This window comes from Nicotiana tabacum, chromosome 2 (assembly GCF_000715075.1).
Source record: "Nicotiana tabacum cultivar K326 chromosome 2, ASM71507v2, whole genome shotgun sequence".
In the NCBI taxonomy this organism is placed as follows: Eukaryota; Viridiplantae; Streptophyta; class Magnoliopsida; order Solanales; family Solanaceae; genus Nicotiana; species Nicotiana tabacum.
Genome location: NC_134081.1, coordinates 5,069,401 through 5,096,349, shown reverse-complemented (window position 1 = coordinate 5,096,349; position 26,949 = coordinate 5,069,401). Strand labels below are relative to the sequence as shown.

Below are 26,949 nucleotides of genomic sequence, written 5' to 3'. Positions count from 1 at the left end.
TAGGCTATAATCTCGTGTTTTAGTCGCATATTGCACTCTAATTTATTGTACTTTATTTGTGTTTGAGCTTTAATTGGTATTGTTTTGTACTTAGTGTGTGTTTTATGCCTTGTAGGAGCGATTCCGAGTTATGTAGATGTTGTGGAGCTAATCGAGCTATTTGGAGCTTTGAAATCTGAGTAAAAGCTCAAGGGATTAAGCCGGGATCGTGTTCGGGGATCAATGGACGAATAGTGCACTTAGTAGAAGGAAAAAGAGTTTAGCAGGAAGAAAATCCAGGTGCGCGACTGCGCATGAGAAACCCCCAGCGCGCACTTGGGCGCACAAGTGATGCAGTGTACTGCCAGAGATGTGCGGCCATGTGCGCGTTCAAACTGCCAGGTGCGTGGCCGCGTACGTCCGCTTCTGGGACCTTTACCCAGGCTTATTTTGTAAATTCGGAGGTGACTCTTTTTGACCTATATGAAGCCTAGCTCGTCTTAGAACAAGGTATCTTGGATTTTGGGAGCAACTTTTGGAGAGAAGAAGGCAAGGAAACAACGGAGACTCTAAATACTTCATCTAATTTATTCAACACGGCAATTTGGTTGATTTTTTGAATTGTAATGTCTTCTTGTTCTTCTAATACTCTTGTGATAAACAGTTTCTCCAATATGGAGTAATCTTTCTTAGGGTTATTGACAGATATTGTAATTTGACTATTGTTTGGAGTTTACTCTATGTTAGTTGCCTGAATTCGTTGAATGAGTTATTAATTGAATGGCAAGGTCAATTGTGGTTTTACTTTAATCGAAAGAGAAGTGTTGTTACAATTCGCATTGTGTTATCTTGTTTGGGTTGATTTTATGCCTCTCATAGGTAATCGAAAGAGCTTAGAGAGTTATGGATTGATCCAATGTGGAAGAATAGTCGAGATACATTTTTCGAAAGATCATTAATTCACTGTATTTTTGCATGTGTTCATATGACATGTCATTAGGATGGTTAACGGAACTCTCATTCATTCGGAAGAAGAATTTGAATCCTCAAGATAGCCTAATCATTTGTTGAAATCGAAAGAATCAATAGAAGTTAAGAGTGAACTTAGCACAGTGTTACCCAGAATAATAGTTGATCAAATATCTTGTCGCAACCCTTACTTCGCACCTTGATATTCAATCGTTGCTACTTAGTCACTAAATTTCCATTACTTTCTCACAATCGATAATCTTAGTTTTTATTATTAGTCGGTAATAACTAAAATCAAAGGTTTATTTCCTGGATAGTATTAACCTGAAGATTTATTAGAACATTATTTAACCCAGTCCCTGTGGAGATGATTTAATACTATACTATCTTTGATTAGCGAGCCTAAGTGTTATACATCGGTTTTAAGCTCGTCAAATGTTGGCGCCGTTGCCGGGGATAGGCGATTAATATTGTTTGAAATAATTTTCGGTGCTAATTTAGGAACAATTTTAATTTATTTTATTTTCCTTTTTACGCTCTTCTTATCTGTGTGCAGGCAACAGGTTAAGTTCAGTGGTGTATGACTCGATCCTCTTCTAAGGAATTGATGCCATACGATCCAGAATTAGACAAGAACATGCGGTAGTTGAGAAGGGAGAAAGAATCGAGCACATCGTTGTTGGGTCAGACTTCGACTCAAATTACAATGGTGAACAACGAAAATGATGTGAATCTAGCTGCGAGAGAGGCACCTCAACAACAGGATGCATGGTTAGGAGTTGAAGCAGCCCGTAGTGTTGCGGATGAAACAGTCGACGAAGATCGAAGGTTCAATCTCAACTGAACCATGATCGAAGATGAATTTGAAAATGCAGCTCTCGAGTCTCGGAGGTCTCTAGGAGATTATGCCACACCGGTGTACAACCAACAACAATCTAGTGTGAGGCCCCCACCCATTGATGCCAACAATTTTGAACTAAAGCAGGGAGTCATCCAGACTATTCAGAACAACTGCATTTTCAGAGGCAAACCCAATGAATATCCCAACAATCATCTGATGGACTTCGACAAAATTATGAATATATTCCACTACAATGAAGCATCACATGATGCAATCTATCTCAGAGCATTCCTTTTCTCACTTAAGGATGATGCAAATGAGTGGTTGAGAAGTCTACCCACAGGGTCAATCCGCACGTGGGAGGAGATGACTACCAAGTTCTTAAAAAAATATTTCTCTACTGCTAAGTCTGGACTGATGAGGAAGGAGATTTACAATTTCAGCCAAGGTGAAGGGGAGATAGTGTTCGAGGCATGGGAAGGATTTAAGGAGCTATTGCGGAGGTGCCCTCATAACAGAATGGAGCAATGGATGCAACTCCAAAATTTCTGGGACGGGTTAAACCTGTCTTCAAGGAGATTGTTGAATAGTGCGGTTGCAGGTCCTCAGATGAAGAAAACTCTAGAAGAGATTGTCACACTTCTGAATGAACTATCTGAAGACGCAGAACAATGGTGCACTGACCAAGGGGATTGAAAAAGATAATCGGGGATGCACCAAGTAGAATCGTCTGTAGCAATGCATGCCCAAATTGCAGCTATGGCTACGGACATCAAGCAACTGACGATAGCTCAGGTGAAGAATCAACCACATGTGAGATGTGACATCCGTGGATTGGGACACCCAACTCATGAGTGCCAAACCTTCACCGCAGAAGATGAAGTTAAGGCTTTGGGGAATTTCAACATAGGCAACTACCAAGGAGGTGGAAATTTTAATTCTATGGGACAGAGACATATGGGGTTCTCATGGAGTTCTTCAAATGGTAGCTTGAACTCATGGCAGCAACAAAATCCCAGAGCACCAGTGCAAGGACCTCCTGGCTTCCAAAAACAACAAAGGCAACAGTACCAGCCTCCACAGCCCAACAACTCAAGTTTAGAAGATCTAATGAAGGCATTCATAAATAAATCAGATGAAAAACTTGAGACTCAAGGGACCGCTATCTGGGAGCAAGGCACAACTATTCCAGAATCTAGAAAGACAAATGGGGTAGCTCGCATCATTGTTATCAGAAATGGCTCTGGGGACTTTGCCGGCAAACACTGAGAAAAATTCAAAAGAGACGATCAAGGTCGTATCTCTCAAGAGTGGGAAAAAATTAGCTGAGCCCATTGCGAAACCAAGGGATGAGAAGGAGATCAACTCAACTAAGATAGCAGAAGAATATAAAATTGGTGAATCTTTGCCTAAGGAGGATATTAGCAGCAAGGAGGTTGATAAGCAGAAATTAAGCAGCACAATTGAGGAAAGCAAGCACATGCCAGTGTTACCCTTTCCTCAAAAGATGAAGCGGGAGAAACTAGACAAATGCTTTGGGAAATTCTTGGAGATGCTAAAATAGCTGTATATGAACATCCCGTTCACCGAGGTGCTCACCTAGATGTTAGCCTATGCAAAATTCCTGAAGGAAATCCTTTCAAGTAAAAGAAAACTCGAGGAAACGAAAGTGGTCAAACTCAATGCCCACTGCAGTGCCATTCTACAAAATAAAATTTCTCAAAAGTGTGGGAATCCTGGTAGTTTCACTATACCATGCTCATTAGAGAGCAAATATTTTGACAAGGTCTTGTGCGATTCAGGTGCATCCATTAACTTGATGCCATTATCGGTGTTCAAGAAATTGGAGGGAGAACTAGGAGTGATCAAATCTGTGTCGGTATCATTGCAACTAGCTGGTCAGACCACGATCATACCGGAGGTCATAAGTGAGGACATTCCGGTGAGGGTGGACAAATTTGTCTTCCCAGTAGACTTCATCGTAGTAGACATGGAAGTGAATAAGGAGGTACCTCTAATACTGGGGAGACCATTCCTTTGCACTGGTCGGGTTCTTAATATATATGAGGGGCAACTCATGCTACGAGTGGAAAATAAAAAAGTGGTATTTCAAATGAAGAGAATGATGAAATACCCGTATAATGAGGCATTTGCCTATGCTTGTCTCAAACTGGATGTTGTGGGAGAGTTAGCTGAACAACACGAGCTGGATAAGCTGGTAGGTGATTCATTAGAGAGATGTATTAGTCAATCAAGCACAACAGAGGATGAAGATCCTGAGATCAGGAAGAAAGTTAAGGCATTGGAAGATGAGAACCAGGTGGTAGATGAGAAGAATTCGAGAAAGAAAAGATCAAGCCGAAGCTGGAATTAAAAGTACTCCCGACATATTTGAAATATGCTTTTTTGGAGACTAACAATTTTTCTGTGATTGTTGGTACTGATTTGATAGGTGAACCGGAACACATACTTGTGGAGTTAATAAGGAAGCATAAAAAGGCAATCGGTTGGAGTATAGCCGATATTCAGGGGATCAACCCTGCAATATGTATGAACAAAATCCTGTTGGTAGAAGGGAGCAGACCGGTGGTGCAGCCCCAGTGCAAATTGAACAAAAACCTTGAGGAGGTGGTGCAGAAAGAGATACTCAAATTGCTGGATGCATGTATAATATTTTCCATCTTTGACAGCCAATGGATCAGCCCCGTACAAGTTGTACCGAAAAAAGGGGGGCATGACTGTAGTGAAAAATGAGGACAACGAGCTAATTCCTACCAGAACAGTTACTGGTTGGAGGATGTGCATAGACTACCGAAGGCTAAATGATGCAACAAGGAAGGATCACTTCCTTCTTCCTTTCATTGATCAGATGTTGGAGAAGGTGGAAGGGCATGGATGTTACTGCTTCCTAGATGGATATTCAGGTACAATCAAATACCCATTGCTCCCGAAGATGTTGAGAAAATCACATTTACCCGCCCTTCCAAAATATTTGCATACCGGAGAATGCCTTTCGGATTATGCAATGCACCGGCTACATTTCAGAGATGCATGATTTCAATCTTTTCAGATTTAAATGGGAAGTGTCTGGAGGTGTTCATGGATGACTTTACTCTATTTGGAGATGACTTCAAGGATTGCTTGAGGAATCTCGATATTGTTCTGAAATGATATAAGGACACTCACCTAGTACTCAACTGGAAAAAAGTGTCACTTCATGGTTAAGAAGGGGATAGTCTTGGGCCATAAAGTCACAGCTGACGGTATTACCACCGACGTCAGTGAAAAGCATCAGAAGTATTTTGGGGCATGCATGGTTTTATAGAAGGTTCATCAAGAATTTCTCCAGCATTACCAAGCCCTTAACAATATTACTTGCCAAGGATGTGAAATTTGTGTTCGATGCAGAGTGCCTCAGAGAATTCGAACTGATCAAGGAAAAGCTAGTGAGTGCTCCCATAATGGTGACTCCTGACTTGAGTGAACCCTTTGAGATCATGTGTGATGCCAGTGATGTGGAAGTGGGAGCAGTGTTGGGGCAGAGGAGAGATAAACAGTTCAGACCCATTTACTATGCAAACTGGACCTTGAATGATGCTCAGGTGAACTATGCTACCATGGAGAAGGAGTTCTTTTCAGTGGTCTTTGCTTTTGAAAAGTTCAGATCCTATTTAGTGGGAAGCAAGGTAATAGTGCATACTGATCACTTAACACTGAAGTATTTGCTGAGTAAGAAAGAATCCAAACCGCGTCTGATGCAGCGGGTATTGTTGCTGCAAAAATTTGATCTAGAAATCAAAGACAGGAAGGGAACAGAAAATAAAGTGGCTGACCACCTGTCGCGATTGGAGAAACCACTTGTTGAAGCGGTGGACATTCGAGAAGAGTTCCCAGATGAGCAGATTTTTTCCATTGCAGCGGTCTCTGATAGACCTCCATGGTTCGCTGACATAGCCAATGTTTTGGCTAGTGGATGGATACCACATGACTTGACCTCCGACCAGAAAAGGAAGCTGCAAAGCGAGGTAAAAAGTTACTTCTGGAATGATACCTTTTGTTTAAATTATTTGCATATGGTCTAATTCAAAGATGCATACCAGAAGGCGAAATGGTAAGTATATTGTCTCATTGTCATGATGGAGCAGCTGGAGGGCACTATGGAGGAAATAGGACATCAACGAAGGTCTTGGAGACCGATTTCTACTGGCCATCTCTGTACAAGGATGCAAGATCTTATGTGGTTGCATGTGACAAGTGCCAACGGACAGGTAACATATGTAAAAAGGATGAGATGCCCCTGAATTTCATTTTGGTGTGCGAAATCTTCGATGTCTAGAGCATCGACTTCATGGGCCCCTTCCCATCATTCCATTCTTATGAGTACATCTTAGTGGTCGTAGACTATGTCTCCAAGTGGGTCGAGTCAATCCCCCCTAGGACCAATGATGCTCGGGTAGTATGTGAATTTCTTCGAAAGAATATTTTCACCCGCTTTTGAACTCCCCGAGTCATCATCAGTGACAATGGGTCATATTTCATAAATAAGCAGATTGCCACTATGTTGTCTAAATATGGGGTAACTCATAAATCGGGAACCTTATATCATGCTCAAACTAGTGGGCAAGTAGAAGTAGCTAACCGTGAACTCAAAAGAATTCTAGAAAAAACGGTTAGTGCTTCCAGAAAAAATTGGTCAATAAAGTTGGATGAAGCTCTATGGGCATATAGAACAACGTTCAAAACAACTATAGGGACTTCACCCTTCAAGTTGGTGTATGGAAAGTCATGTCACTTACTTGTGGAGATTGAGCATAAGGCTTATTGAGCATTTAAATTGCTTAATCTTGATCTTATTCTTGCAGGTGAATACAGAAGATCACAGGTGAATGAGCTGGAAAAGTTCAGATTGGACGCGTATGAGAATGCGCAAATTTTCAAGAAAAAGACGAAGAAATGGCATGACCGTCTGATTAAACCGAAAGAATATCATGAAGGGAAAAATGTCTTACTGTACAATATAAGACTCAGATTATTCCCCAAAAAGTTTAAGTCTAGATGGACGGTACCATATGTGGTGAAACATGTACCACCATATGGGGCGATTGAGATCTAGAACATGGACGGAACGGAGAGTTTCAAAGTGAATGGGCACATGCTAAAACCATATCTTGCTGGAGGATTTGCTCAGAAATCCTCGAGCATCATAATCAGTTGAAGATGCCTGGTTGAGTTAAGCTGACGACTATAACTCAGAATTATCTCTAACTCCTCTACTAGTTTAATTTTCCCCCTTTGTTTCTTTCTTTTTGTTGTAGCATAGAGTAAGTAGAAATTAGTGTATATTATGACTTGGTAGATGCAGGAAGGTATATGTGGCGGAAGGTCAGAACTGAGGTTTTCAAAAGGCTCCTTGTGAGTGTACCCGTGCGCGTCGCGCACCTGGTAGGGTACCTCGCGCATGTAGTCACGCAAATGACGTTATCAGACTACGTTGGGACGTGTGTGGCTGCGCATGCGACCGTGCATATGCACCAGTATACAGTCATATGTGCGCGGCTGCACACGGTATAACCTGACTACGCACAGGTAAGTACCTCTTTCTTTTAATTTCGGACTCCTCCCTCAACCCTCCTTCTAATTATTCCCCTTTCCCTCTCCTCTTCACAAAACAAAAATCTGCCCTCCCCTCATATACTCTCTGCGCAAACAAGAAGGACACCCACCCACTCCCCTAATCTTCTCCCCTATCCCTTCCTTACGAGCACTCCTTCCCAGAGACCCCTCAAGTATGTGAGATGTTTTTTCCTTGTTTCTATTTTTCCTTGTTTATTTGTAGCAATTTTTTGTTCTCCTTTTCTTGTGGGGTGGAGGTTGAGTTTCACCATGGACACTAAAAACATAGTTTCTAGCCAGTGAAATTGGTATGTATGTCGTCCATCTAGGGCTAAAATTTCCTTTGTGTGGGGTTAGGAACAGTTGCGCATGTTAAGTGTTTGTGTCAATGACACAATGAGGTTAAGAGTGTAATTTTGTGACCAAGAGTGAGGGTGAAGTCTGAGTAGCCTTTCTTGGTCTGGTCCGCCAAGTGATTTATTTGCTGATATTTGGCGGGTTGTTTCAGGTGCAATGGCTCCCTCCAAGAAAAGAAAAACTGCAAGTGCCTCTACCGGTGGTCAAGCGAGTACATCCAGGTCGCGAGCTTCTGCATCCGCTTGTCCATATGATCAAAATACGTTTGTCTCATGGGATGCCCAACAATGATTTAATAGCAAAGCAGGCAAAAAACTCATACCGGAAAGGGGAATCGATAATGGGTCACTACAAAATGACTTTCCCAAAGTGTATGTGGAATTGGTCGGGCGATGAATGGGGGTGTTCTTCGAAGAACCTGACGAGGCAAATTTAATAGTTGTTCGGGAGTTCTACGCGAACTGTCCGGAACATGAGGACCATATTTGTATAGTCCAGAAGAAGAAAGTGGATTTCTCCAAAGAGGCCATCTAAAGGGCCTATCACTTGCCGGAGTACGTGGAAGAACCTGATGCAGATAACTACTATTTGGCGTACAATAGGGAGCCATATCCATGGCTCACATTATTTGCGAACATTTGTATGCCCGGGAAGGAGGTGGTGTGGTTGATCTACGGCCAAAAATTTCACTTTGCTTCACTCATTTTTGAGGGAAATGCTGGCATTACATAATTAATAACTGCCTCACGCCTTCAGGCAACACTACTGAGGTGAATAGTCCTTGGGCTGCTATGATTTGGTGCTTTGTCATAAGCCATAACTTTTATGTGACTAAAGTCATTCAGGATGAGATGACAATTCGTTGTCCAGTGCAGAGATATGGGTTCTTTTTCCCGTCACTAGTCATTCAGTTATGCCGTGAGGCACGGGTACCGAAAAATAGGGCCACGGATGGGAAAGTCAAGCGCGAAAAAATTTTTGGGCTAATAAAGTTATAATTAGGAAGGAACCTGCTGGGGCTGTTGAGGCTGATAGTGAGGCCGTGAGGCACGGGTAACGAAAAACAGGGCCACGGATGAGAAAGTCAAGCGCAAATAAAAATTTCAGGCTGATAGAGTTGTAATTGGGAAGGAACCTGATGGGGCTGTTGAGGCGGATAGTGAGGAGTCTGATGCGCCCGACGAGGTAAGGGAGGTGCACAGCGGATGGGAAACGAGAATGGTCACTTTAGAACAGGAGATGACGGGGATGCGTACTTTTGTCACTGATTTGGGAGCTCAGGTAGACTCCCTTTCTACATAGAATGCCAAGTCCGAGAAGAAGATCACGACATGGCTGCGGCACTTGGTCGGGCTTGTCATCTGGACCCTGGCACCATCTCCAACACGGAGTGACTCGATCAGGGGAGTTTTCTTCAACTTTGCATTTCAATTGTGTGTCATGGGAACATACCACATCTTAAAGTGTAGGGTGGGGGATATTTATATGTATGTATATCAGTTTTCTTTTTGTTAGTTATAGTTAGTAGAGATTGGAATTTTCGATTTTTCCCGACTATGGATATCATCGACAGCTTTCTTGAGGGATTAAAGTCGAAAGAAAAAAAAAACAAAAAACATTTTGTTTGTAGTTAGTGTAATAATTCTCCCTTGGTTTTTCTTTGTGCCGGGGTTCTTTTCCAAGGGTTTTGTTTAAATCGGGTGTAGTTAGTTTTATTTTGTATTGTGATTTGAATTGAAGACAATATCTCTTAAATTTATTATGCCTTGAGAATAGTAAGTGCTTTAGTTGTGATGCTTAGGCTCGGTGTTTTACTCTTGTATAAGTACCTTAAATTGTATGATCTTAACTTTGCTTAACTATTGTGACTAAAATGTCTTGATAGTCCAATCCTGAATGAGTTATGTGACATATATGTGAGGTTTTGTGTATTATGTACATTGCATTTGATGTCTAGAACTTGCCCCATGTGTGTGCAAAGTGAAATAGTAGTTTTATTCAGTCTTGGAAGTGATATAGGTATTTCTTTATTGAGCCAGTTATATTCTTTTACCCACCTAGTTGTTATGTATCTTAGTCAACCCCGTTGAGCATGTAATCCTGTTTCTTTGGCAACCACATTACAAGCTTCACCCATTTGTTTGAATTGACCATCTGTTTGAACCTTGTACCTCTCGCGAGCACTGGAACTTGTTATGAACTTTGTAAAAGTTGAAGTATGGAGTAGTTGGTTTGGCTTTTGAGTGAAACTATTGAACAAAGGAGACATGTGCACTATTTTGAAAAAGTAAGAGCCATTTGAATTAAAAAAGAAAGGAAAAAAATAAGTGTTTGATTGTGAAAAATGGTCCATGATAGTGGTAACTTGATGTAATTATGCTTAAAGAAGTAGGGAGTTAATGTATATTGATGTGAAGGTGGAGTTATGGTTTGACATAAGTGTGGGGTTTTTAATGATTAAGTGTATGTATTAAAGTGCTTAGCGAGGTGTAGTCACTCTTATATCCAAATATATCTTACCCATCCCGCAACCTACCTTACAACCAATTAAAGTCCTACTTAATCCTTACCTGAATGAGCTCAATTAGTAGAGTATTATACTACAGGCAATATTATGGTATGTTTTTTGTGGCATATTAATGTTGTTTCTGATAGTGAGTGAATTCTTTCTATCTTGAGTTCCTAATTATTCTTAAATTTTATTTTGTGTGGAACTATTCTCTATTGTTGTGTGAGGGCACTTGATTTACGAAGGAAAGGTAATGTCGTTAACCTCTATGTTAGAGTAAGTGGGCGGGTTATAGGAATGCATGGTGCTTTTAAGTCAAATCTTGAGGCGAGGATGTTACAGTATTGTGCTTAATCTATTTTAAATATTCTTTAGGTGATGAGTTATGAGAGTTGTTGAAAAAGGTCATGTCTATATGAAGTGTAGTTTGATTGCTTGAGGGCGAGCAATGGTTTAAGCGTGGGGTGTTGATGGTAGGCTATAATCTTGTATTTTAGTCGCTTATTTCACTCTAATTCACTGCACTTTATTTGTGTTTGAGCTTTAATTGGTATTATTTTACACTTAGTGTGTGTTTTATGCCTTGTAGGAACAATTCCGAGTTATGTAGATATTGTGGAGCTAATCGAGCTATTTGGAGCTTTGAAGTCTGAGTAAAAGCCCAAGGAATTAAGCCAGGATCGTGTTCGGGGATCAATGGACGAATAATGCACTTAGTGGAAGGAAAAAGAGTTGAGCAGGAGGACAACCCAGGTGTGCGACCGCGCATTAGAAACCCCCAGCGCGCACTTGGGCACGCAAGTGATGCAGTGTACTGCCAGAGGTGCGCAGCCATGTGCGTGTTCACATTTCCAGGTGCGCGGCCATGTGCGTGTTCACACTTCCAGGTGCGCGGCCGCGCACGTCCGCTTCTGGGACCCTTACCCAGGCCTATTTTTGTAAATTCGGAGACGACTCTTTTTTACCTATATGAAGCCTAGCTCGTCTCAGAACAAGGTATCTTGGATTTTGGGAGCAACATTTGGAGAGAAGAAGGTAAGGAAACAACAGAGACTCTAAATACTTCATCCAATTCATTCAACATGGCAGTTTGGTTGATTTTGGTAATTGTAATGTCTTCTTGTTCTTCTAATACTCTTGTGATAAACAACTTCTCCATAATGGAGTAATCTTTCTGAGGGTTATTGACAGATATTGTGATTTGACTATTGTTTGGGGTTTACTCTATGTTAGTTGCCTGAATTCATTGAATGAGTTATTGATTGAATGGCAAGACCAATTGTGGTTTTACTTTAATCGAAAGAGAAGTGTTGCTACAATTCGCATTGTGCTATCTTGTTTGGGTTGATTTTACGCCTCTCATAGGTAATCGAAAGAGTTTAGAGAATTATGAATTGACCCAATGTGGAAGAATAGTCGAGAGACATTCTTCGAAAGATCATTCATTCATTGTATTTTTGCATGTGTTCATAGGACCGTCATTAGGTTGGTTAACGGAACTCTCATTCATTCGGAAGAAGAATTTGAATCCTCAAGATAGCATAATCATCTGTTGAAATCGAACGAGTCAATAGATGTTAAGAGTGAACTTAGCACGGTGTTACCTAGAATAATAGTTGATCACATATCTTGTCACAGCCCTTACTTCGCACCTTGATATTCCATCGTTGCTACTTAGTCACTAAATTTCCATTACTTTCTCACAATCGATAATCTTACTTTTTATTATTAGTCGGTAATAACTAAAATAAAAGGTGTATTTCCTGGATAGTGTTAAGCTGAAGATTTATTAGAACATTATTTAATTTAATCCCTGTGAAGACGATTTAATACTATACTAACTTTGACTAGCTAGCCTAAATTTTATACATCGAATTTGCGTTCGCCAAAAGACTGAAGAGCACTTGCATATGCATGTGTAGAGCTAGCGGAAAGAAGTTATTTAGTAAAACTAAGTGATTTATAGTTAATAATTGCACATATGACAATCAAACACGATATGGACCATTAGAGTCATTAATTGCAATATTGACATACGAATACTCCTAATTAATTGATGATATTACTAGTTGCTTTAAAGGCGTTCGAGTTTGTTGCTTAAAGGGCATTAATTCCGAGATTAATACCCCTACTAATTAACTAATTAAGTACATTTCACGATACCCCTTGACGAAATCATGTTGCTAAGTGCTAGTTAGTTCCAATTTAATAACCAGAAGTCGTGAGGTGATATATAAATAATAATCTCGGCTTACTCGTAGTTCAAATATTGTTTGTTGGTACCGCTTTTTTTTTTTTTTTTTTCCTTTTTTCTTTGACCTGAGTGTCGGAAATAGTCTCCTTATCTTTTCAAGATAGGGATAATGTACAAAGTACAAACTATCCTTCTCATGCCTCACTTATGAAATTATACTGAATTCGTTATTGTTATTGTTCTCGTATTTCAAATAGTATATTTTCATTTGGTTCACAAGCCTTCTTCTTTCTTTTTGGAGTTCACATGCCTTTTATTTATTATTCAAATTCATCAGCCAAATTCAGATATATAAATAAAGTCTGCAAAATAAACTTCAATTTAAAGGGTGTTTGAGTAAACTTATAAATTGGTTAATATTTGGTTTATCAACGTGTTTGATAAACACCAAATATGCTTATAAACAGAAATTATTATAAGCCAAAATTATCTATAATGCATAAGTTGGTCACTCCTAACTTATAACTTTTCAATTGATACACTTTAGATTTGACCAAGTTTTTTTTACTTATTTTATCCCTAATTTTTTTTTTTTTTTTTTGGGTCATTCTGAAATACTCTTCGCCAAACAAAACTCATAAGTCCCCCTCTATTCAATTTCCGTCATTTGTCCTTTTCATGCATAAATTCTTTTGAAGTAATAACTTTTGTAAACGAATTTTATGGGCATGCTAGTCATTTCAGCATAAAAATTGCCTATTAGTAATTTCTTTTTACCGCCCTTCCAGGGTAGGGATAAGACTGCGTATATCCTACCCTCCCCAGACCCCACCTGTGAGATTACACGGAATTGTTGTTGTTGTAGTAGTAATATCTTTTTACCAAACACAAACTATTTATTATCACTTTTAACACTTTCATCAAAAACACCTAACTATTTATTTATGTAATTAATTTTAGCATTTAAATATGATTTTAAGCACTTGATATTTATCAGCTATTTTTAATCAGTTAACTCAAGCGGGAAGAAACAACCAAGGTTAAACAAATTCAAACAAACGGCCTTTTTAGTTAGGTCAAAAAAAGGCAACCAGTGCACAAGGCATTCCGCATTCACGCAGAGTCCGTGAAAAGGCCGCACCCCAAGTGGTGTAATATAGACAACTTATCTTAATACAAGCATTAGTGTCTGCTTCCACGTCTCGAACCCGTGACCTATAAGTCACACGGAGACAACTTTACCGTTGGTTCAAGGCTCCCCTTCCCTTGTTTGGTTAGGTCGAGATCATAAAATCACAACCAGAAGGGCGTAAACTGAATAAATGGCACAAGCAGGAAAATGAAACAGCTGTGAACAGATAGACTTCAAATTAAATTGCTCAAGATAAGCATCATATCGAAATCATTTTGAACTGTATGTAGACAAGAAAATGATTCTAGAGTTAAGTTTGCTATAATTGCTTCTTATCTGTACATTGGTATAATGACTTTATAAATTGCTTTTAATGTGAATAAATGGTCCAGAGAGAAAGGGACCTCAAAAATCTGCAGTCTCCTTTGCATGCTTGTTTCTGGAGCAGTTCAAATTTGGTCTGCGCGCAAACCTTTTCACTCTCACATTTACGTAGCGTCCCGATCTTGTAATAACCATACCAAAATGAAGATATATTTCGCTCAACAATAAGACTGTTCCCTGTGCAAATGAATCGAAGAGCAAGTCGTTGAACACCATCTTAGACAAAGATGATGTAGTCTAATAAGCATCAGAATTTGACTGAGTAACTTCTGAAACTTCTCGTGTCCTTGTTGATAGCCATTTTCCCCATTCCGACCTCCATTGCCTCCGTTTCTTCATTCTGTTTCTTGGTTTGGACAGAGTTTACAGTATCAATAGCTTTAGATTGTGTATCGGGCAAGGAAGGTTCTAACAGGCGTGGACCAGCGTTGATCCACGGATGAAGAAGGCACTGAGCTGCAGTAGGCCGTTTCTCTGGGACAAAATCAAGTATCGGGACCAGGAAATCGGCCATGTCCTTTGCGTCTTGCTCACTGAATTCATACTTCTCTATTAAAACTTTTTTTAAGGGCCAAAAGCGCAACCGTCTGATGTGCCTCAAGTCACCATGTCTATTGAACAACTCACGTGAATAGCGACCCCCCAAGGCAATCTGAAATGAAAATAGCATAATTTAAAAAACTACTAAAGGAAAAAACATGATTCAAAAAAGTTTGAAGTGATTACACGAATTTTCTTACTTTCCGTGGCATCATTCCTAGAAGCTCCATCATTAGTGCTAAATGGTCCTGCAAAGAGAAGTAGTATAGGTTTGCTGTGATCACCATTACCGAAAAATTGAGTAATAAATCACCATAAAGATGCAGAAACCACATTCGAATGACTTGCATTTTGCCAACTAATGACAATCCCATATAAGAGTCCTGAAAGATACTGCCGTATGTCTTTTGAAAGGTTTCGATTACCCCTTTAAATTTTATAACCGTAAAAGTTTAGGTTAAAGTATGTTCTGCCTATGTGGCTTCCTAAAGTAAAGCAGGTTCAAAACCTGGATAAAGTAGGAGGGTTGCAGTGAGTTGACGGTTAGTGTTCAAATATTCTCTGATATAGCCGACCCCGTCTAACTTGATTGATAAGTTTAATTTAAATAGAGCAAAAGCTAACTGAAGCAGCAAATGAAAACAACTTTATTTACCAAATTCATGTTTCCTGTTTGATAAGTACCAAGTATTTTCAATATCAGCCCAGATGCACAACCAAATTGTGCTTTGTTGCATCATTTGCACTGAAAAACCTGAGTTTTCCTCCGGAAACCAGAATAGAAAAGGCAACTATACTCTCTAAACTACATAGTTACATTGTCAAGTCTGTTATCAAAATATGTTGTTTCATCTCCATGTTTCTTAAGTTCCATTATGACTTAATTCCAACCATCGCAGTTGGTGGCAACCACCAGTTTTCTAGCCCTTTATTCATCGACCAAAGAGGACACAAGAAATTCCTCAAGATATGTAATTTCTCTCTAGCATGCCCGTAAGTTGAATCCAGTGTGTTAGTTGAAATTAACAGGGTTCACTTAGCAGAAAAGAAATAAAAGGCCTGATTACCAAGAGCGGATGAACTAACATGGTGATCCATGTTTTACGAAAAATAGAACAAAAACACCGTAAGAGAAAAGATATGTTACGCAGTACGGAAGAAAAGTAAAACGATAACTTGGATATGATGCCCAGGACAGGACACCATGTACTTTTTGTCCTCTAGATTTTACATCTAAATGCAGTAATAGGAATAGCAAAAACCATAATTTCAGTATATCTTCCTCTTTTTTGGTCAATTTATTCACATAAACCGTTTATCACCTAATGGCAAAAATAGTTGACCAACCAAAACTAAAGCACCAGATGAGCTGATAAACGCAGATGGTCAGAATATCAACAAGAGACGTTTGATTGAACTTGATGTCAATCTGTAAGGAAAGAGCGGACGAAAAGGAGTGTTAAACAATTTCACTCGATGAGACCAACAAGGAATGGAAAAAACTGTCCCTAGGTTAACCCTGTACTTGTAAGCTACAGTATGATATAGGCTACAAGTGGTATTATGATGTCCAGGATGACCAGAAGATTATACTCTTCCAGGGACTGAACTATCTCTCCGACTCGTCCCCCCACTTTCACAAATTCAGCAATCAAGAGAAAGAGCTATTGATGATCTCTGTTCTAATACTAATAGCCTTACCAGTTGCCATTAGAATCCTTAAAGCTTATTGTTTTTCCTATAACTTCTAGTCGTGAAACTGCAGAGGTTGAGCTGACTTGTATACAAGTTTGAACCTTTTTTGACAATAATGAAGCAATCACACATAACCTAGAGAAATGCATCATCAACTACAAATCATTTCAAGTATGATGTACGGGGCTTGTTTCTTAAAGCACATGCACTAGTTAGGCAGATGCACTGGTGTACAGCCAGCTACACTAGTGCACCACCGCTCTACTTACCTTTAACCAAAACACGTCCTTCTACTCAGTTTCACTTATTCCTACTTTGGGTTATCTTTCAACCTTTTCGATAGTGTAATATCATAATCTCATACATTTCTATATTACATGAACAACTGCAGGGAATATTGTAATGCTTTGTCTAGTTAATGTAACATCATGGGCTAAGTTGCTCCGACATGGCAGTTTAGGTGCCGCACCCATGTCGACATGACACTAGTATGGGTGTGGGTGTGAGATCCACACCAAATCTAGTCAATCAAGTCCTCGGAGATACCCAAAGCAGCTCCCCGTGTTGCTGCGCTCCCTGCGGGTAATAGCAAGAGAGTTCCGGGTGTAGCAGGGAAAGAGGTTGTACGTGAAAGACTCTTCAATCGAAAAAAAGACAGTCATGTGCCGTTCCTTGAAGTATTGGCCTCTTAGTTTAAGCTCTTGGATGATATAATCCATCTAATCAAAAGCAAGGAAGGATAGACAGTCCTTAGCATGCCAAGTTTATGTCGAAGGTGCGGCTTAGATTGTTTGGGTACTTTGACTACGACGGAAGGAAAAATTCGAGACGAGATACAATTTGATTCCCGAAATCAGAACCAAAACTAGGGTAAACTTGAAAAAAATAGCATATCTTATATAGGAAATCAATCTTTTACTTATCTACAACTTGAGAATAAAAAAGAAATCCACACTTTACAAGCTATACGTAAGTATTCCACAAAATTCTCATAGAGATATTTTATATTTTTATTTTTTAGTAGTCCACACAATTTCTCATAATTTAGAGATATTTTCATTTTTTTTTGAATTATTTTTAGTCGGATCCCCGCACCCGTATCCGTACTAGGATCTGTATCCCCGAATCTTAGAATTTACATTTCGAAGGATCCGACCTCTAGATCCATACCCGTGTCGGACACCCGCACCTGTGTCCGAGCAACTTAGATCATAGGAGAATTCCACACCCGCAAAACACAAGCGATATGTTGGGCATATAAGGAAGCAAGCCTTAGACCCTAACGATGCTTCAAAATCGTCCTGGTCTAGGCTAAACACGGACCATAGCGCTAGTGAGCTAGGCTGCTACATATGGTATCAAAGCCACTCTACGTGCAACTTTGGGCAATGTTGGGGCAAACCTCGACATTCAATTGAGTTTAGGCAAATCCCACATCTTTGAGATAATGGTGGGGCAAACTTCAGAGTTAGGATGTTGAGTTCCTAAAGAGGGGTTTTATATAACATGTAAGGCAAATCCCACATCAGCAAAACACAAGAGATGTTGGATATATAAGGAAGCAAGCCTTAAACCCTAATGACGCGTTTAAAAATTGTGTGGGCCTAAGACCCAAAGCGGACAGTACCACTAGTGGGTAGAGGGTTGTTATAGTGAAACAATTGTATTTCCCTTATCCGTTCAAATTTGATGTTGGTTATTTCAATGCCTAGGAAAGACCCCAAAGGAACTTTTCAAGTCTTGTTTCGACGCTTCAATTTTATTCAGCAATTTGAAGTGACTTAGTTTGTAGTTAGTGTATATATATGTGTGTGTGTGTGTGTGTGTGTGTATCTTGTGGTTGATTGGATTATCCGAGTAAAATTGGGACACTAAAACATCTCTTTACTCACTTCCATGTCCAAGGTATGTGTTGGATCAATTACTCTTGGCATTGAGGTGGCCTAATCCTACTAAGGTGTGAGTATCTCACAAAAAAATACGCTTAAGATATCTTAGAGATACCAATACACTGGCTATTGATCATTAACACACTTGTGGACCCAAAAAAGGAACCTTTGGCAAATGAAGTCCACTATGAAGGACTGGTCGATTAGTTGAATAATATTACCACCAAAGCACCCTGACATTTCCCTTTCTGTTAGTATGATCAGTCAATTGTAACAGAATCTTTAGGTCATTGAGATGCAACTTATAAAGTATATTAGTACTGTTAGTCAGGGACTCAGTATACGAAAACCAAAATTATCGGGTATACTGACGCAGACTAGGCTATGACTTCATCTTATAGTAGTCAAAGTCAAGATACGTGGACTAGTTAGTGAAAATTTGAGCAATTGAAAAACAAAGAAGCATACAGTAAGTGGCAAGTCAAGTGCAAAAAACTGAATATACAGCTATGGCTTTGGCAATATGTGAGCTTATGTGATTGAAGCAATTGCTTGAAGAACTGAAGGTCAGAAAGGTAACAAAAATGAGATTAAGCTTCCAACCCAGTATTATAGAAGACGACGACATGTTGGATTGATTGTCCCTATATTTGTGAGAAATACAACAGACTTACTTCTACTACATTTATTAGCTTAAATGATACACTAGCAAACACGTTTGCCAAAATACTTTAATAATCAAGTTTATGCATGACAATCTAGGAGTATAAGACCTATTCACTCCATCTTGAAAAGGATTGTCAGAATTTATCCAAATTTATTATAGATATAACTCTCTGCGGTCAAAGAATTGAGTATACAGGTGGAAAGCTCGAAGTGGATGATCTATTTGCTCCTACTTAAGGAGCATTAGAATGTATCCGAGTTCATTGTATATACCTTGTTAAAAATTGCATAGAGATTTTTAATAATCATGCCATAATTAAGAATTCCAATAACCAAGAAACTTCCCTTATTTCATGTTAACCTAATCTCTTATCATAAAGAACCCTATTGTTTGTTGTTCATCACTAATTCAAAAGGAGTTATTTCTCTTCATTTCCCTTTTTGTACAACAAGAGCCCCTCTAACGAGTATTTGCATATTTATCCAATGTTTTTCAGAAAGGCTTTTGACTTGCCATCTACAACTAATTGTTTCTAATTAAACATAAAGTTCTTAGAAAGATTATTGCACTCTCTTATTAATTCGAAATCTAAACATTGCTACTCCTACTATATTTTTTATGAACACTTTTATCAGATTTAAATTAGGATGCTATGAGTTTCATAAGAATAAATTAGCACATTAAGACTTGCATAAGTCAATGCTTTTATGTAAAAAAATGAAATTGAAGTTAAAGGAATTTGAAAGTCTTGAGAAAAGGGAAGAATAGACACTTGTCATAATTTTAGACTATGTTATATAACCTTATATATGAGATAACATAAATTAACTCAAAAAAGACACATCAAACTATATGAGTAATCTTGTTCAAGTCCAATCATCTCACATCATCAAGTTATCTCCAGTCCAGTCATAATCCTTATACGGAAAATAAAAAGTTATATTGACAAAGTAAAGAAAACAAAAACTATGTTAATTATCTTCAGCCATGCCAATATAATTCCATAGTTAGTACAGAAAGAACGTCGTAGACTTAGTGAGTCCTATGCTCATCCAAACCGCAACTTAATGCACTTACGGCGTCTTAAAGAGAAATGGTCCATATCAAAGTCAACACAAAGTTCTCTCTCAAAATATGGAAATAAAGTCAGAAGAAGAACATAATATACACCAGAAAATAAGTAGTAAGTGGAGGAACGCATACATACCTCATCTCTGTCAAAGTTGTCACCACTGTGAGGATCAAATAGAACGTCACCAGTTGCAAGCTCAAAACAAATGCAAGCGAAGGACCAAAGATCTGCTGAGGTTGAATATTTAGATCCGAGGATAACTTCAGGACACCTGTACTGTCTAGTTTGAATATCATTTGTAAACTGTTTGTATGTCCAACAAGCATTCCCAAAGTCAACCACTTTGCACTTCAGGTCAACACCCTCTAACAGCTTCGTCCTTGTCGAATGGCTTCCTCTCTTAGGACCCTCGCATTCTTTCCCACAGCCTGTTGCAGCATCAGCATGTGACAATCTATTAACATTAAAAGAAGAATCAAGCTGATCATTCACATAACATTGAGCTGCTTGTTTGGCCTTTCTTCTAATCTTCTTATTATGGTTCTTAGTCAAATTTCCGTTTGAGGTTATATAACCGTTTAGAGCCCCAGACTCGAGCGTGGTCTTATCCTTGTGATTAGGAAGTATAAGAGGTTTTCCAGATTTTCTGGGATCCTTAGATGGGTCAATTGTGGAACAGAGCAGTACATTCTCTGGTTTCAAATCGGTGTGTATGATAGAAAGCTGTCGATGCAAATAATCCAATCCCACTAGAACGTGATAACAGAGCTCTTTAACCATATGAATAGGCAGTCCATGATAATCAGTATACTTGAGAAGCGTCAAGAGATTGTCGCCCAAATACTCAAAAACCATACACACATGTTGTCCATTTGGACCTGAGTGCTTAAAATGATCCAATAGCTTCACGACACATTTTTTATCATCCGGATCGCATTCCGCAATCTGCTTTAGAATAGTGATCTCGTCCATTGCTGCCTCCGTGTAATGTTGTGCACTCTTTTGTACTTTCAATGCTACAAATTGCTGCATAATTAACAAAAATATAAACACCAAATTCTTACTTCCCATGAGAGTAACAAATTAAAATTGCTACCAATACAAAATTGCTAAACTAAGTTCCTATTCAGAAGGAATTACTGAAGTTTAAGCCGGCTCCATGCTTATGCAGCACAATTAATTAAACTAGGCCAAAAAATTATATGCCAGACCACTTAGAAGAGCTATAATATAAAATATCAATTAAAAGCAATTAACTGCTAAAAGTTTGATAAGCAACCTAAAGATTCAGCCTTTTTTCCTATTATATATAGCACTTCCAAAGGAGAGCTTTGGCGCAACGGTAAGAGTTGTCGTCGTGTGACCGGGAGGTCACAGGTACAAATCGTGGAAATAGCTTCTTCCAAAAATTCAAGGTAAGGTTGCATACAATTGACCCAATATGGTCCGGCCCTTCCCGAATCCCGCACACATCGAGAGCTTAGTGCATCTGGATGCCCTTTTATATATAGCACTTTAACATCAAAATTACAACATATCCCTCAATCCCAAACTAGTTTGCAGTTGGTTATGAACCCAAAATTTAAATTCCATCCCATTTGGATAGGACACTAAGCTCACAAGAGTCATAAACACCAAAATAAAGCTAGACAATCCAAACGATAGAGTTAAGAGCCATAGATAAAGAGGAAAATGCAATTATTGATCACCCACAATCCTAGAACTAATAGATTATGACAATTCCAAGAAAAGGGGTTGCTCTAACTAGGCTAAAGATGAACGATTTAAGTTATATACACTGACAATCATGAACTTTAACATGTTTTCGAATGTCAGTTACCATTTTTCTCAGATTACTAATTACTCACTCCATTCCAATTTACATGATACTCTTTCCTTTTTATTCCGCCCCAAAAAAAGGTCACCTTTATATATTTAGTAACAATTAACTTTAAAATGTTTATTTTACCTTAATGAGATAATCTATAGCGAGGTCTACCAGAGCCGCCTCTCTACCTTCACTAGGTAGGGTAAGGTGTCCGCACACACTACCCTTCCCATACCCCAGTTGTGGATTTCACCGGATTCGTTGTTGTTGTTGGTGGTGAGATGATCTATTGCGACACAAATATATATAGTCTATTTTAGACTACAAGTTTCAAAAGTTTAACTTTTTTTTTTAACTCGGTGCTGAGTCAAACATGGAACCGAATGAGTAATATTTTGTCAAACAACTTAATTGTAATTACCTAAGTGATATGATTATCTAACTACTACCGTCATCACATAGAACTTAAGCTCAAGATAAATAGAAAAGCAAAGGGTGATGAGAAAACGTACGGACATGAGAGAATCCCAAGCCAACCAAACGGTAGAAAAGTGACCCCAACCAAGTTTCCTCTGAACAACATACCGACCTCCTTTGAAACTATCTCCTATTCGAACCGCATGGTACCCTCCCCTCCTGTAATCATCAGTCCCTTCATCCTCCGAAGTACAATCATCACTGCTCTCCTCCACTTCCTCCTCCTCCGCCACCAACGCCGCCGCGTTCAGCCGCTGATCTTGATTACTCTCCTCCATTTTCCAATCAAATACAGTAAATCAATCAACTCCCTAGATAAAAGGGACTACTATTTGGGTATTTCCCAAAACTTTTATCTGCTCTTGGTTTGTGAGCTAACTTTGTGTGCATATAAAAAAACTGATTATTTTCTATTTAAAATCTTGGGATTTTCTCAGTTGCATGTGCATATGTACAGGAAAATGGGCGTTTGTGATTGTGAGTGAAGGGTGTAGAAATCTATGGGGAAAGGAAAGAGATGATAGAGATGACGACAGAGGAAGCAGGTAAAACTGTCTCACCTCTTCACTCCTTTGAACTCTTCTAATTCCAAACGTTTGCATATGGACTTACTCCACATGTAATACCACTAAACTATTCACTGATTATTAGTAGTAGTATTTTATTTTGTGTAAATTGCAGTAAATTATCATGTAATAAAAAAGGTTGAGAAAGAGTTTTTTATTTTTACAAATGATCTAACTATATAAATATTTTTTACTCCATCAATATATACAACTTAAACTCAGTCAGAATACATTTTTTATTTAAACAAGATGTGATGATTTTTATTTATAGCATGTTTGGTCGTGCCTGTAAAATAACTTATTTTGAAAAATATTTTTTTCAAAAGTAATTTTCAAAAAAATACTTATGGTGAGAACTGGGAAGCAATTTGTGTTTGGCTAATCAATTTGAAAAACACTTTTGAGCAACAATTATTGTTTGGCCAAAATAGTTGTCTAGCTAATTGCTTAAACAAAAAATAATTGGCGAATATATAATATATGTATAATTTATGTATATGTATATGTTTAATCAGTATACAATCTCTGTATATCAGCTAAAAAAAAAAATTAATGAATCCGACCGGCTATTTGTGTAATAATTCCTTAGTTCTTCTTTTTGTTATTGGGCATGGGATAATTGAATAGCTTACCTTCTGAGATTTTACGTACACAAGCCCATATAGAGGTCCACATCAATTGGGCCGAATGGTAGAATCTGACATTCTTTTGGGCCTATAAAAACCTAACCACAAATTCCAATATAAAGATACTCTCACTAGGGTTTTTCCTTCTTCATTGAGGTGCCGCACCTGAGGGAGGGAGCTCGCAACAGCATCAACAATGGTTCTCAAGTAAGTCCTCAACCCTTAATTTCTCTCTATCTCTCTTTGCATATTATGTACAACCAAATGTTAATTTGAACTTTGGCTATGTAGGAAATGGTTAAAAATCAAATCTTTACTGTTTTTGCATTTCTTTTGCAAGATGTATGTTAATGTGTAATGTAGATTGAAAAACAAAATCTGTTATTAAAATCCCTTTATTCGTAGAATGTTACTGAACCTCTTATTTGATAACTATATTGCATAAATTTAATCAGAAGTGTCCCAACATTAATCCTTTTTTTTGCTGCTGATTTTAATTCTGTCTCTGTGGGAAATGCTAAAATATCAGACCTTTACTGTTTTGGCATTCTTTTTGCTAGATGTATGTTCATGTGTAATGTGGATTGAAGTCTATTTTAGGGGGGGGAAACTGTCTTGAAAACCCTTTACTGGTAAAATCTTGTTACACTCATATATGATCTTGTGTTTTGTTATTTGGGTTTTAATTATTTCTATGATTGATTAGTATGACAGAAGAGAAAATGTGTGAAAAGAGGAGCACATTGAGAGGTGTTACTGAATATACAACAGATACACCCATTTAGTGCAAAATATTTTGGATCTTGTTTCTCTGAATGTGGTGTTTAAGCCAGCTTAAATGGTTAATTTGATTAACCATTAAATTAAATGTGATATTACCAAGAGTTTGGATACTTTAGGAGGTTGCCTGGAGTTTAGTATGACCTCTCGTTGTATTTTATTGAATGAAGATGTTATGAGAAGGGCGTGTTTTCTGTTTACTTATGTTTGCCTGTAGTATTATCCCTGGAAATTGCGCTATGTTGTGATGATACCGAATTGGTGCAACTGATTCAAGGTGACATTGTGTCTGGAAAATAGACATCACTTTTGATAAATTTTGCTAATTGTGTAGGCATGGATGATTTGTGAACTGTTTTGCAGGGAGTTATTTGTTTGGCTGATTTTGGAATGTTTCAACTTGACTATCTCATCAAATGGCTTTATAATAACAGAATGTGATTGGCATTTGGCTCTATTAGTGGAGATTGTGGAGTTACCTCCTCTTTGTTACTCCCTCCGTTCCAATTTATGTAAGGGTGTTTGACAGGGCATGGACTTTAAGAAATAAAGAAAGACTTTTGCTTGTTGTCTAAAACAAACCATAGAACTTTGTGTGGGTAGAAATCATTTTATTAAGGATAAAAGGGGAAATTAATAGTTGAATTGTTATTAAATAGTACTATATAAAACAGTGTTGTCAAAGGCTCATTTAAGGCGCGCTTAAGCCCTAAAGCTCATAAAGCTCAGGGAGGGCGCTTCGCCTCACTTAAGCTGCGCTTTAGTGTAGATAAGGCACCAAGACGTGCCCCTTATTGCCCATGAATCCTATTTTGAATGGAGCAATGCTAGACTACAAATATAATCGGCAAATAAGTGTATTAGTTGTTAAGGAAAACAATATGAATGAATTTGTTACTTTTCTCTTGAATTTCATATATATTTTTATTTTTTTCTTGCATTGCGCCTCTTTTAACTAAAGCCCACACTTAAATTGCGCTTTGCGCTTAATGCACCAATTGACCTAGAGCTCTTTTTAGAGCTTTTCGCCTTTGACAACACTGATATAAAATTGTCATTCTTCTTGGGACTGATTAAAAAGGAAAGAGTGTCACATAAATTGGGACAGAGGGAGTATGTTAATGCTGACATGCTATACATTTTGTTTTGCCTCGGTTACTTTTAGGCTATAGCACTTGAAATTGAGTACTCATTAGCTTTTTTCGTACTTCCATTGCAGGACGGAACTCTGTCGTTTCAGCGGTGGCAAGATATACCCGGGGAGGGGCATCAGATTTATTCGTTCAGATTCTCAGGTAACATACTAAAAGCCATATCCTGGCTGATTGTAATTTAAGTTATTTGTGTACTTATTGATCGGACGGCGCAGAGTCATGCTTTCTTGTCCATTGTCACCTAGTATTTTCTGGTCGCCGTAGGTGTTCCTGTTTCTTAACTCAAAATGCAAGAGATACATCCACAACCGCCTGAAGCCTTCCAAGCTTACATGGACAGCCATGTACAGGAAGCAGCACAAGAAGGTGAGTCTGGAATAAAGCATCAACAAGCTAAATTTCTGAACTTAACATTCTGTTTTTTGCCTTAAAGTTTATCACTAACGTTCCAATATTGAAGGATAAACCTTTGTGATGTAAAGTTGTACCCTTGGATGCACTTTGTCTTCAGATTACGAAGTGTTTATTTAGAAAACTTGGATTTAGAGATGAAATGCCATTTCATGGGTACTTTTGCCAAGTTAAATTTGTGGTTTTTGGGATAATTACATTTTTGGCCGCCCAAAAAAAATAATAGCCGACAAATGTATATGTTTTGTATTTTAAGTATAAATATACATAAACATCATTTGTATATTTGGGCTACCGCCTGCAATTATTTTGGGCTGCTGGGCCAAAAATAAAAAAAATCCCTTATTATTTTCTGTATTTGATAACATTAGGATATTGCACAAGAAGCTGTCAAGAAGAGGAGACGCGCCACAAAAAAGCCTTACTCTAGGTCCATTGTGGGTGCAACCTTGGAGGTAATCCAGAAGAAGAGAACTGAAAGGCCAGAAGTTCGAGATGCTGCTAGGGAGGCTGCTCTTCGGTATGTATTCATGGATTTCATGCATTTACTATAAAGGTGACTGACTATATAAGTTGTATTTGTCGAAGATGGAGTGATTAATTTGTTGGTTGGGTTTCTACAGTGAAATCAAGGAAAGAATCAAGAAGACAAAGGATGAAAAGAAGGCTAAGAAAGCAGAGGTGATGGCAAAGTCACAGAAAGGTGGAGGGAAGGGTAATGTGTCAAAGGGAGCTGCAGGAAAAGGCCCTAAGCTTGGCGGCGGCGGTGGAAAACGCTAAGCCATTGTTTATGTTTGTTTTTCTAAGTAGTACTAGAGTGGTTTTTGCATCTTGATTGAATGTAAGTTTTTGATCCAACTGCAGACCAGCAGTTGAAACAATATATTTCTTGTTTTGTTTCAAATATGCCAGATTAAATACTCTTGTTCCATTATGAGAATTATTTTCCTTGCACCTTAGCTATCCCCAATCAAGTCTTCACTATATTTTACACTTAAAAATTCACAACATCATAAAACTTGATATTGCATTGCAGCTGTACCAGCTAGAAAATCAAGTTATGTCCTTGCAGTTAGTTTTATGAGCAGTGCAATTTAGATCGATTTAAACCAATTTGTACAGAGATTTATACTATAGTGTTTAGATTTGAAAGCAGGATGCTGAAGTATATTTAGCAATATAATGAGACTTTTTTTTCTGAAGATGTGTTTGGCTAAGCTTATAAGCTGGTCAAACTGGCTTATAAGTACATTTTGGCTTATCTAC

General features: G+C 38.4%; 3 protein-coding genes across 5 annotated transcripts; 2 read left to right on the top strand and 1 right to left on the bottom strand.

Moving 5' to 3' along the window:
• The first annotated feature begins 3,392 nt into the window (after positions 1 to 3,392).
• Positions 3,393 to 4,163, top strand: LOC107832166 (uncharacterized). The gene has a single exon (XM_016659978.1). It carries the CDS (start codon positions 3,393 to 3,395, stop codon positions 4,161 to 4,163), a length of 771 nt encoding a protein of 256 aa, XP_016515464.1.
• A 9,663-nt stretch (positions 4,164 to 13,826) lies between these two features.
• LOC107832169 (uncharacterized) lies at positions 13,827 to 22,869 on the bottom strand. Of its 2 annotated transcripts, none has more exons than XM_016659982.2 (4): positions 22,182 to 22,869; positions 19,977 to 20,867; positions 14,719 to 14,766; positions 13,827 to 14,630 (listed from the first exon to the last, which is right to left on the bottom strand). In XM_016659982.2, exons 1-4 carry the CDS (start codon positions 22,422 to 22,424, stop codon positions 14,226 to 14,228), a joined length of 1,587 nt encoding a protein of 528 aa, XP_016515468.1. In that variant the 5' UTR covers positions 22,425 to 22,869; the 3' UTR covers positions 13,827 to 14,225. The 2 variants fall into 2 exon arrangements, with proteins under 2 accessions (XP_016515468.1, XP_016515469.1); XM_016659983.2 differs by having other exon boundaries at positions 22,186 to 22,325.
• Positions 22,870 to 23,394: 525 nt separating this feature from the next.
• Positions 23,395 to 26,637, top strand: LOC107832170 (large ribosomal subunit protein eL24). 2 transcript variants are annotated; one of them, XM_016659984.2, is made up of 5 exons: positions 23,395 to 23,545; positions 25,338 to 25,413; positions 25,537 to 25,638; positions 26,055 to 26,203; positions 26,307 to 26,637. In XM_016659984.2, exons 1-5 carry the CDS (start codon positions 23,535 to 23,537, stop codon positions 26,461 to 26,463), a joined length of 495 nt encoding a protein of 164 aa, XP_016515470.2. In that variant the 5' UTR covers positions 23,395 to 23,534; the 3' UTR covers positions 26,464 to 26,637. The 2 variants fall into 2 exon arrangements, with proteins under 2 accessions (XP_016515470.2, XP_075086212.1); XM_075230111.1 differs by lacking the exon at positions 23,395 to 23,545 and adding an exon at positions 24,477 to 24,630.
• Positions 26,638 to 26,949: the final 312 nt, after the last annotated feature.

Excerpts from the sequence above, each read along its gene's own strand:
- LOC107832166 (XM_016659978.1), top strand. The coding sequence starts at position 3,393 with ATGTTAGCCTATGCAAAATTCCTGAAGGAAATCCTTTCAAGTAAAAGA.
- LOC107832169 (XM_016659982.2), bottom strand. The coding sequence starts at position 22,424 with ATGGAGGAGAGTAATCAAGATCAGCGGCTGAACGCGGCGGCGTTGGTG. Across the intron at positions 14,767-19,976 it reads ACAACTTTGACAGAGATGAG|GACCATTTAGCACTAATGAT; the intron begins GTATGTATGCGT and ends TTCTCTTTGCAG. Across the intron at positions 14,631-14,718 it reads TAGGAATGATGCCACGGAAA|ATTGCCTTGGGGGGTCGCTA; the intron begins GTAAGAAAATTC and ends TTTTCATTTCAG.
- LOC107832170 (XM_016659984.2), top strand. Across the intron at positions 25,414-25,536 it reads TTATTCGTTCAGATTCTCAG|GTGTTCCTGTTTCTTAACTC; the intron begins GTAACATACTAA and ends TGGTCGCCGTAG. Across the intron at positions 25,639-26,054 it reads ACAGGAAGCAGCACAAGAAG|GATATTGCACAAGAAGCTGT; the intron begins GTGAGTCTGGAA and ends TGATAACATTAG.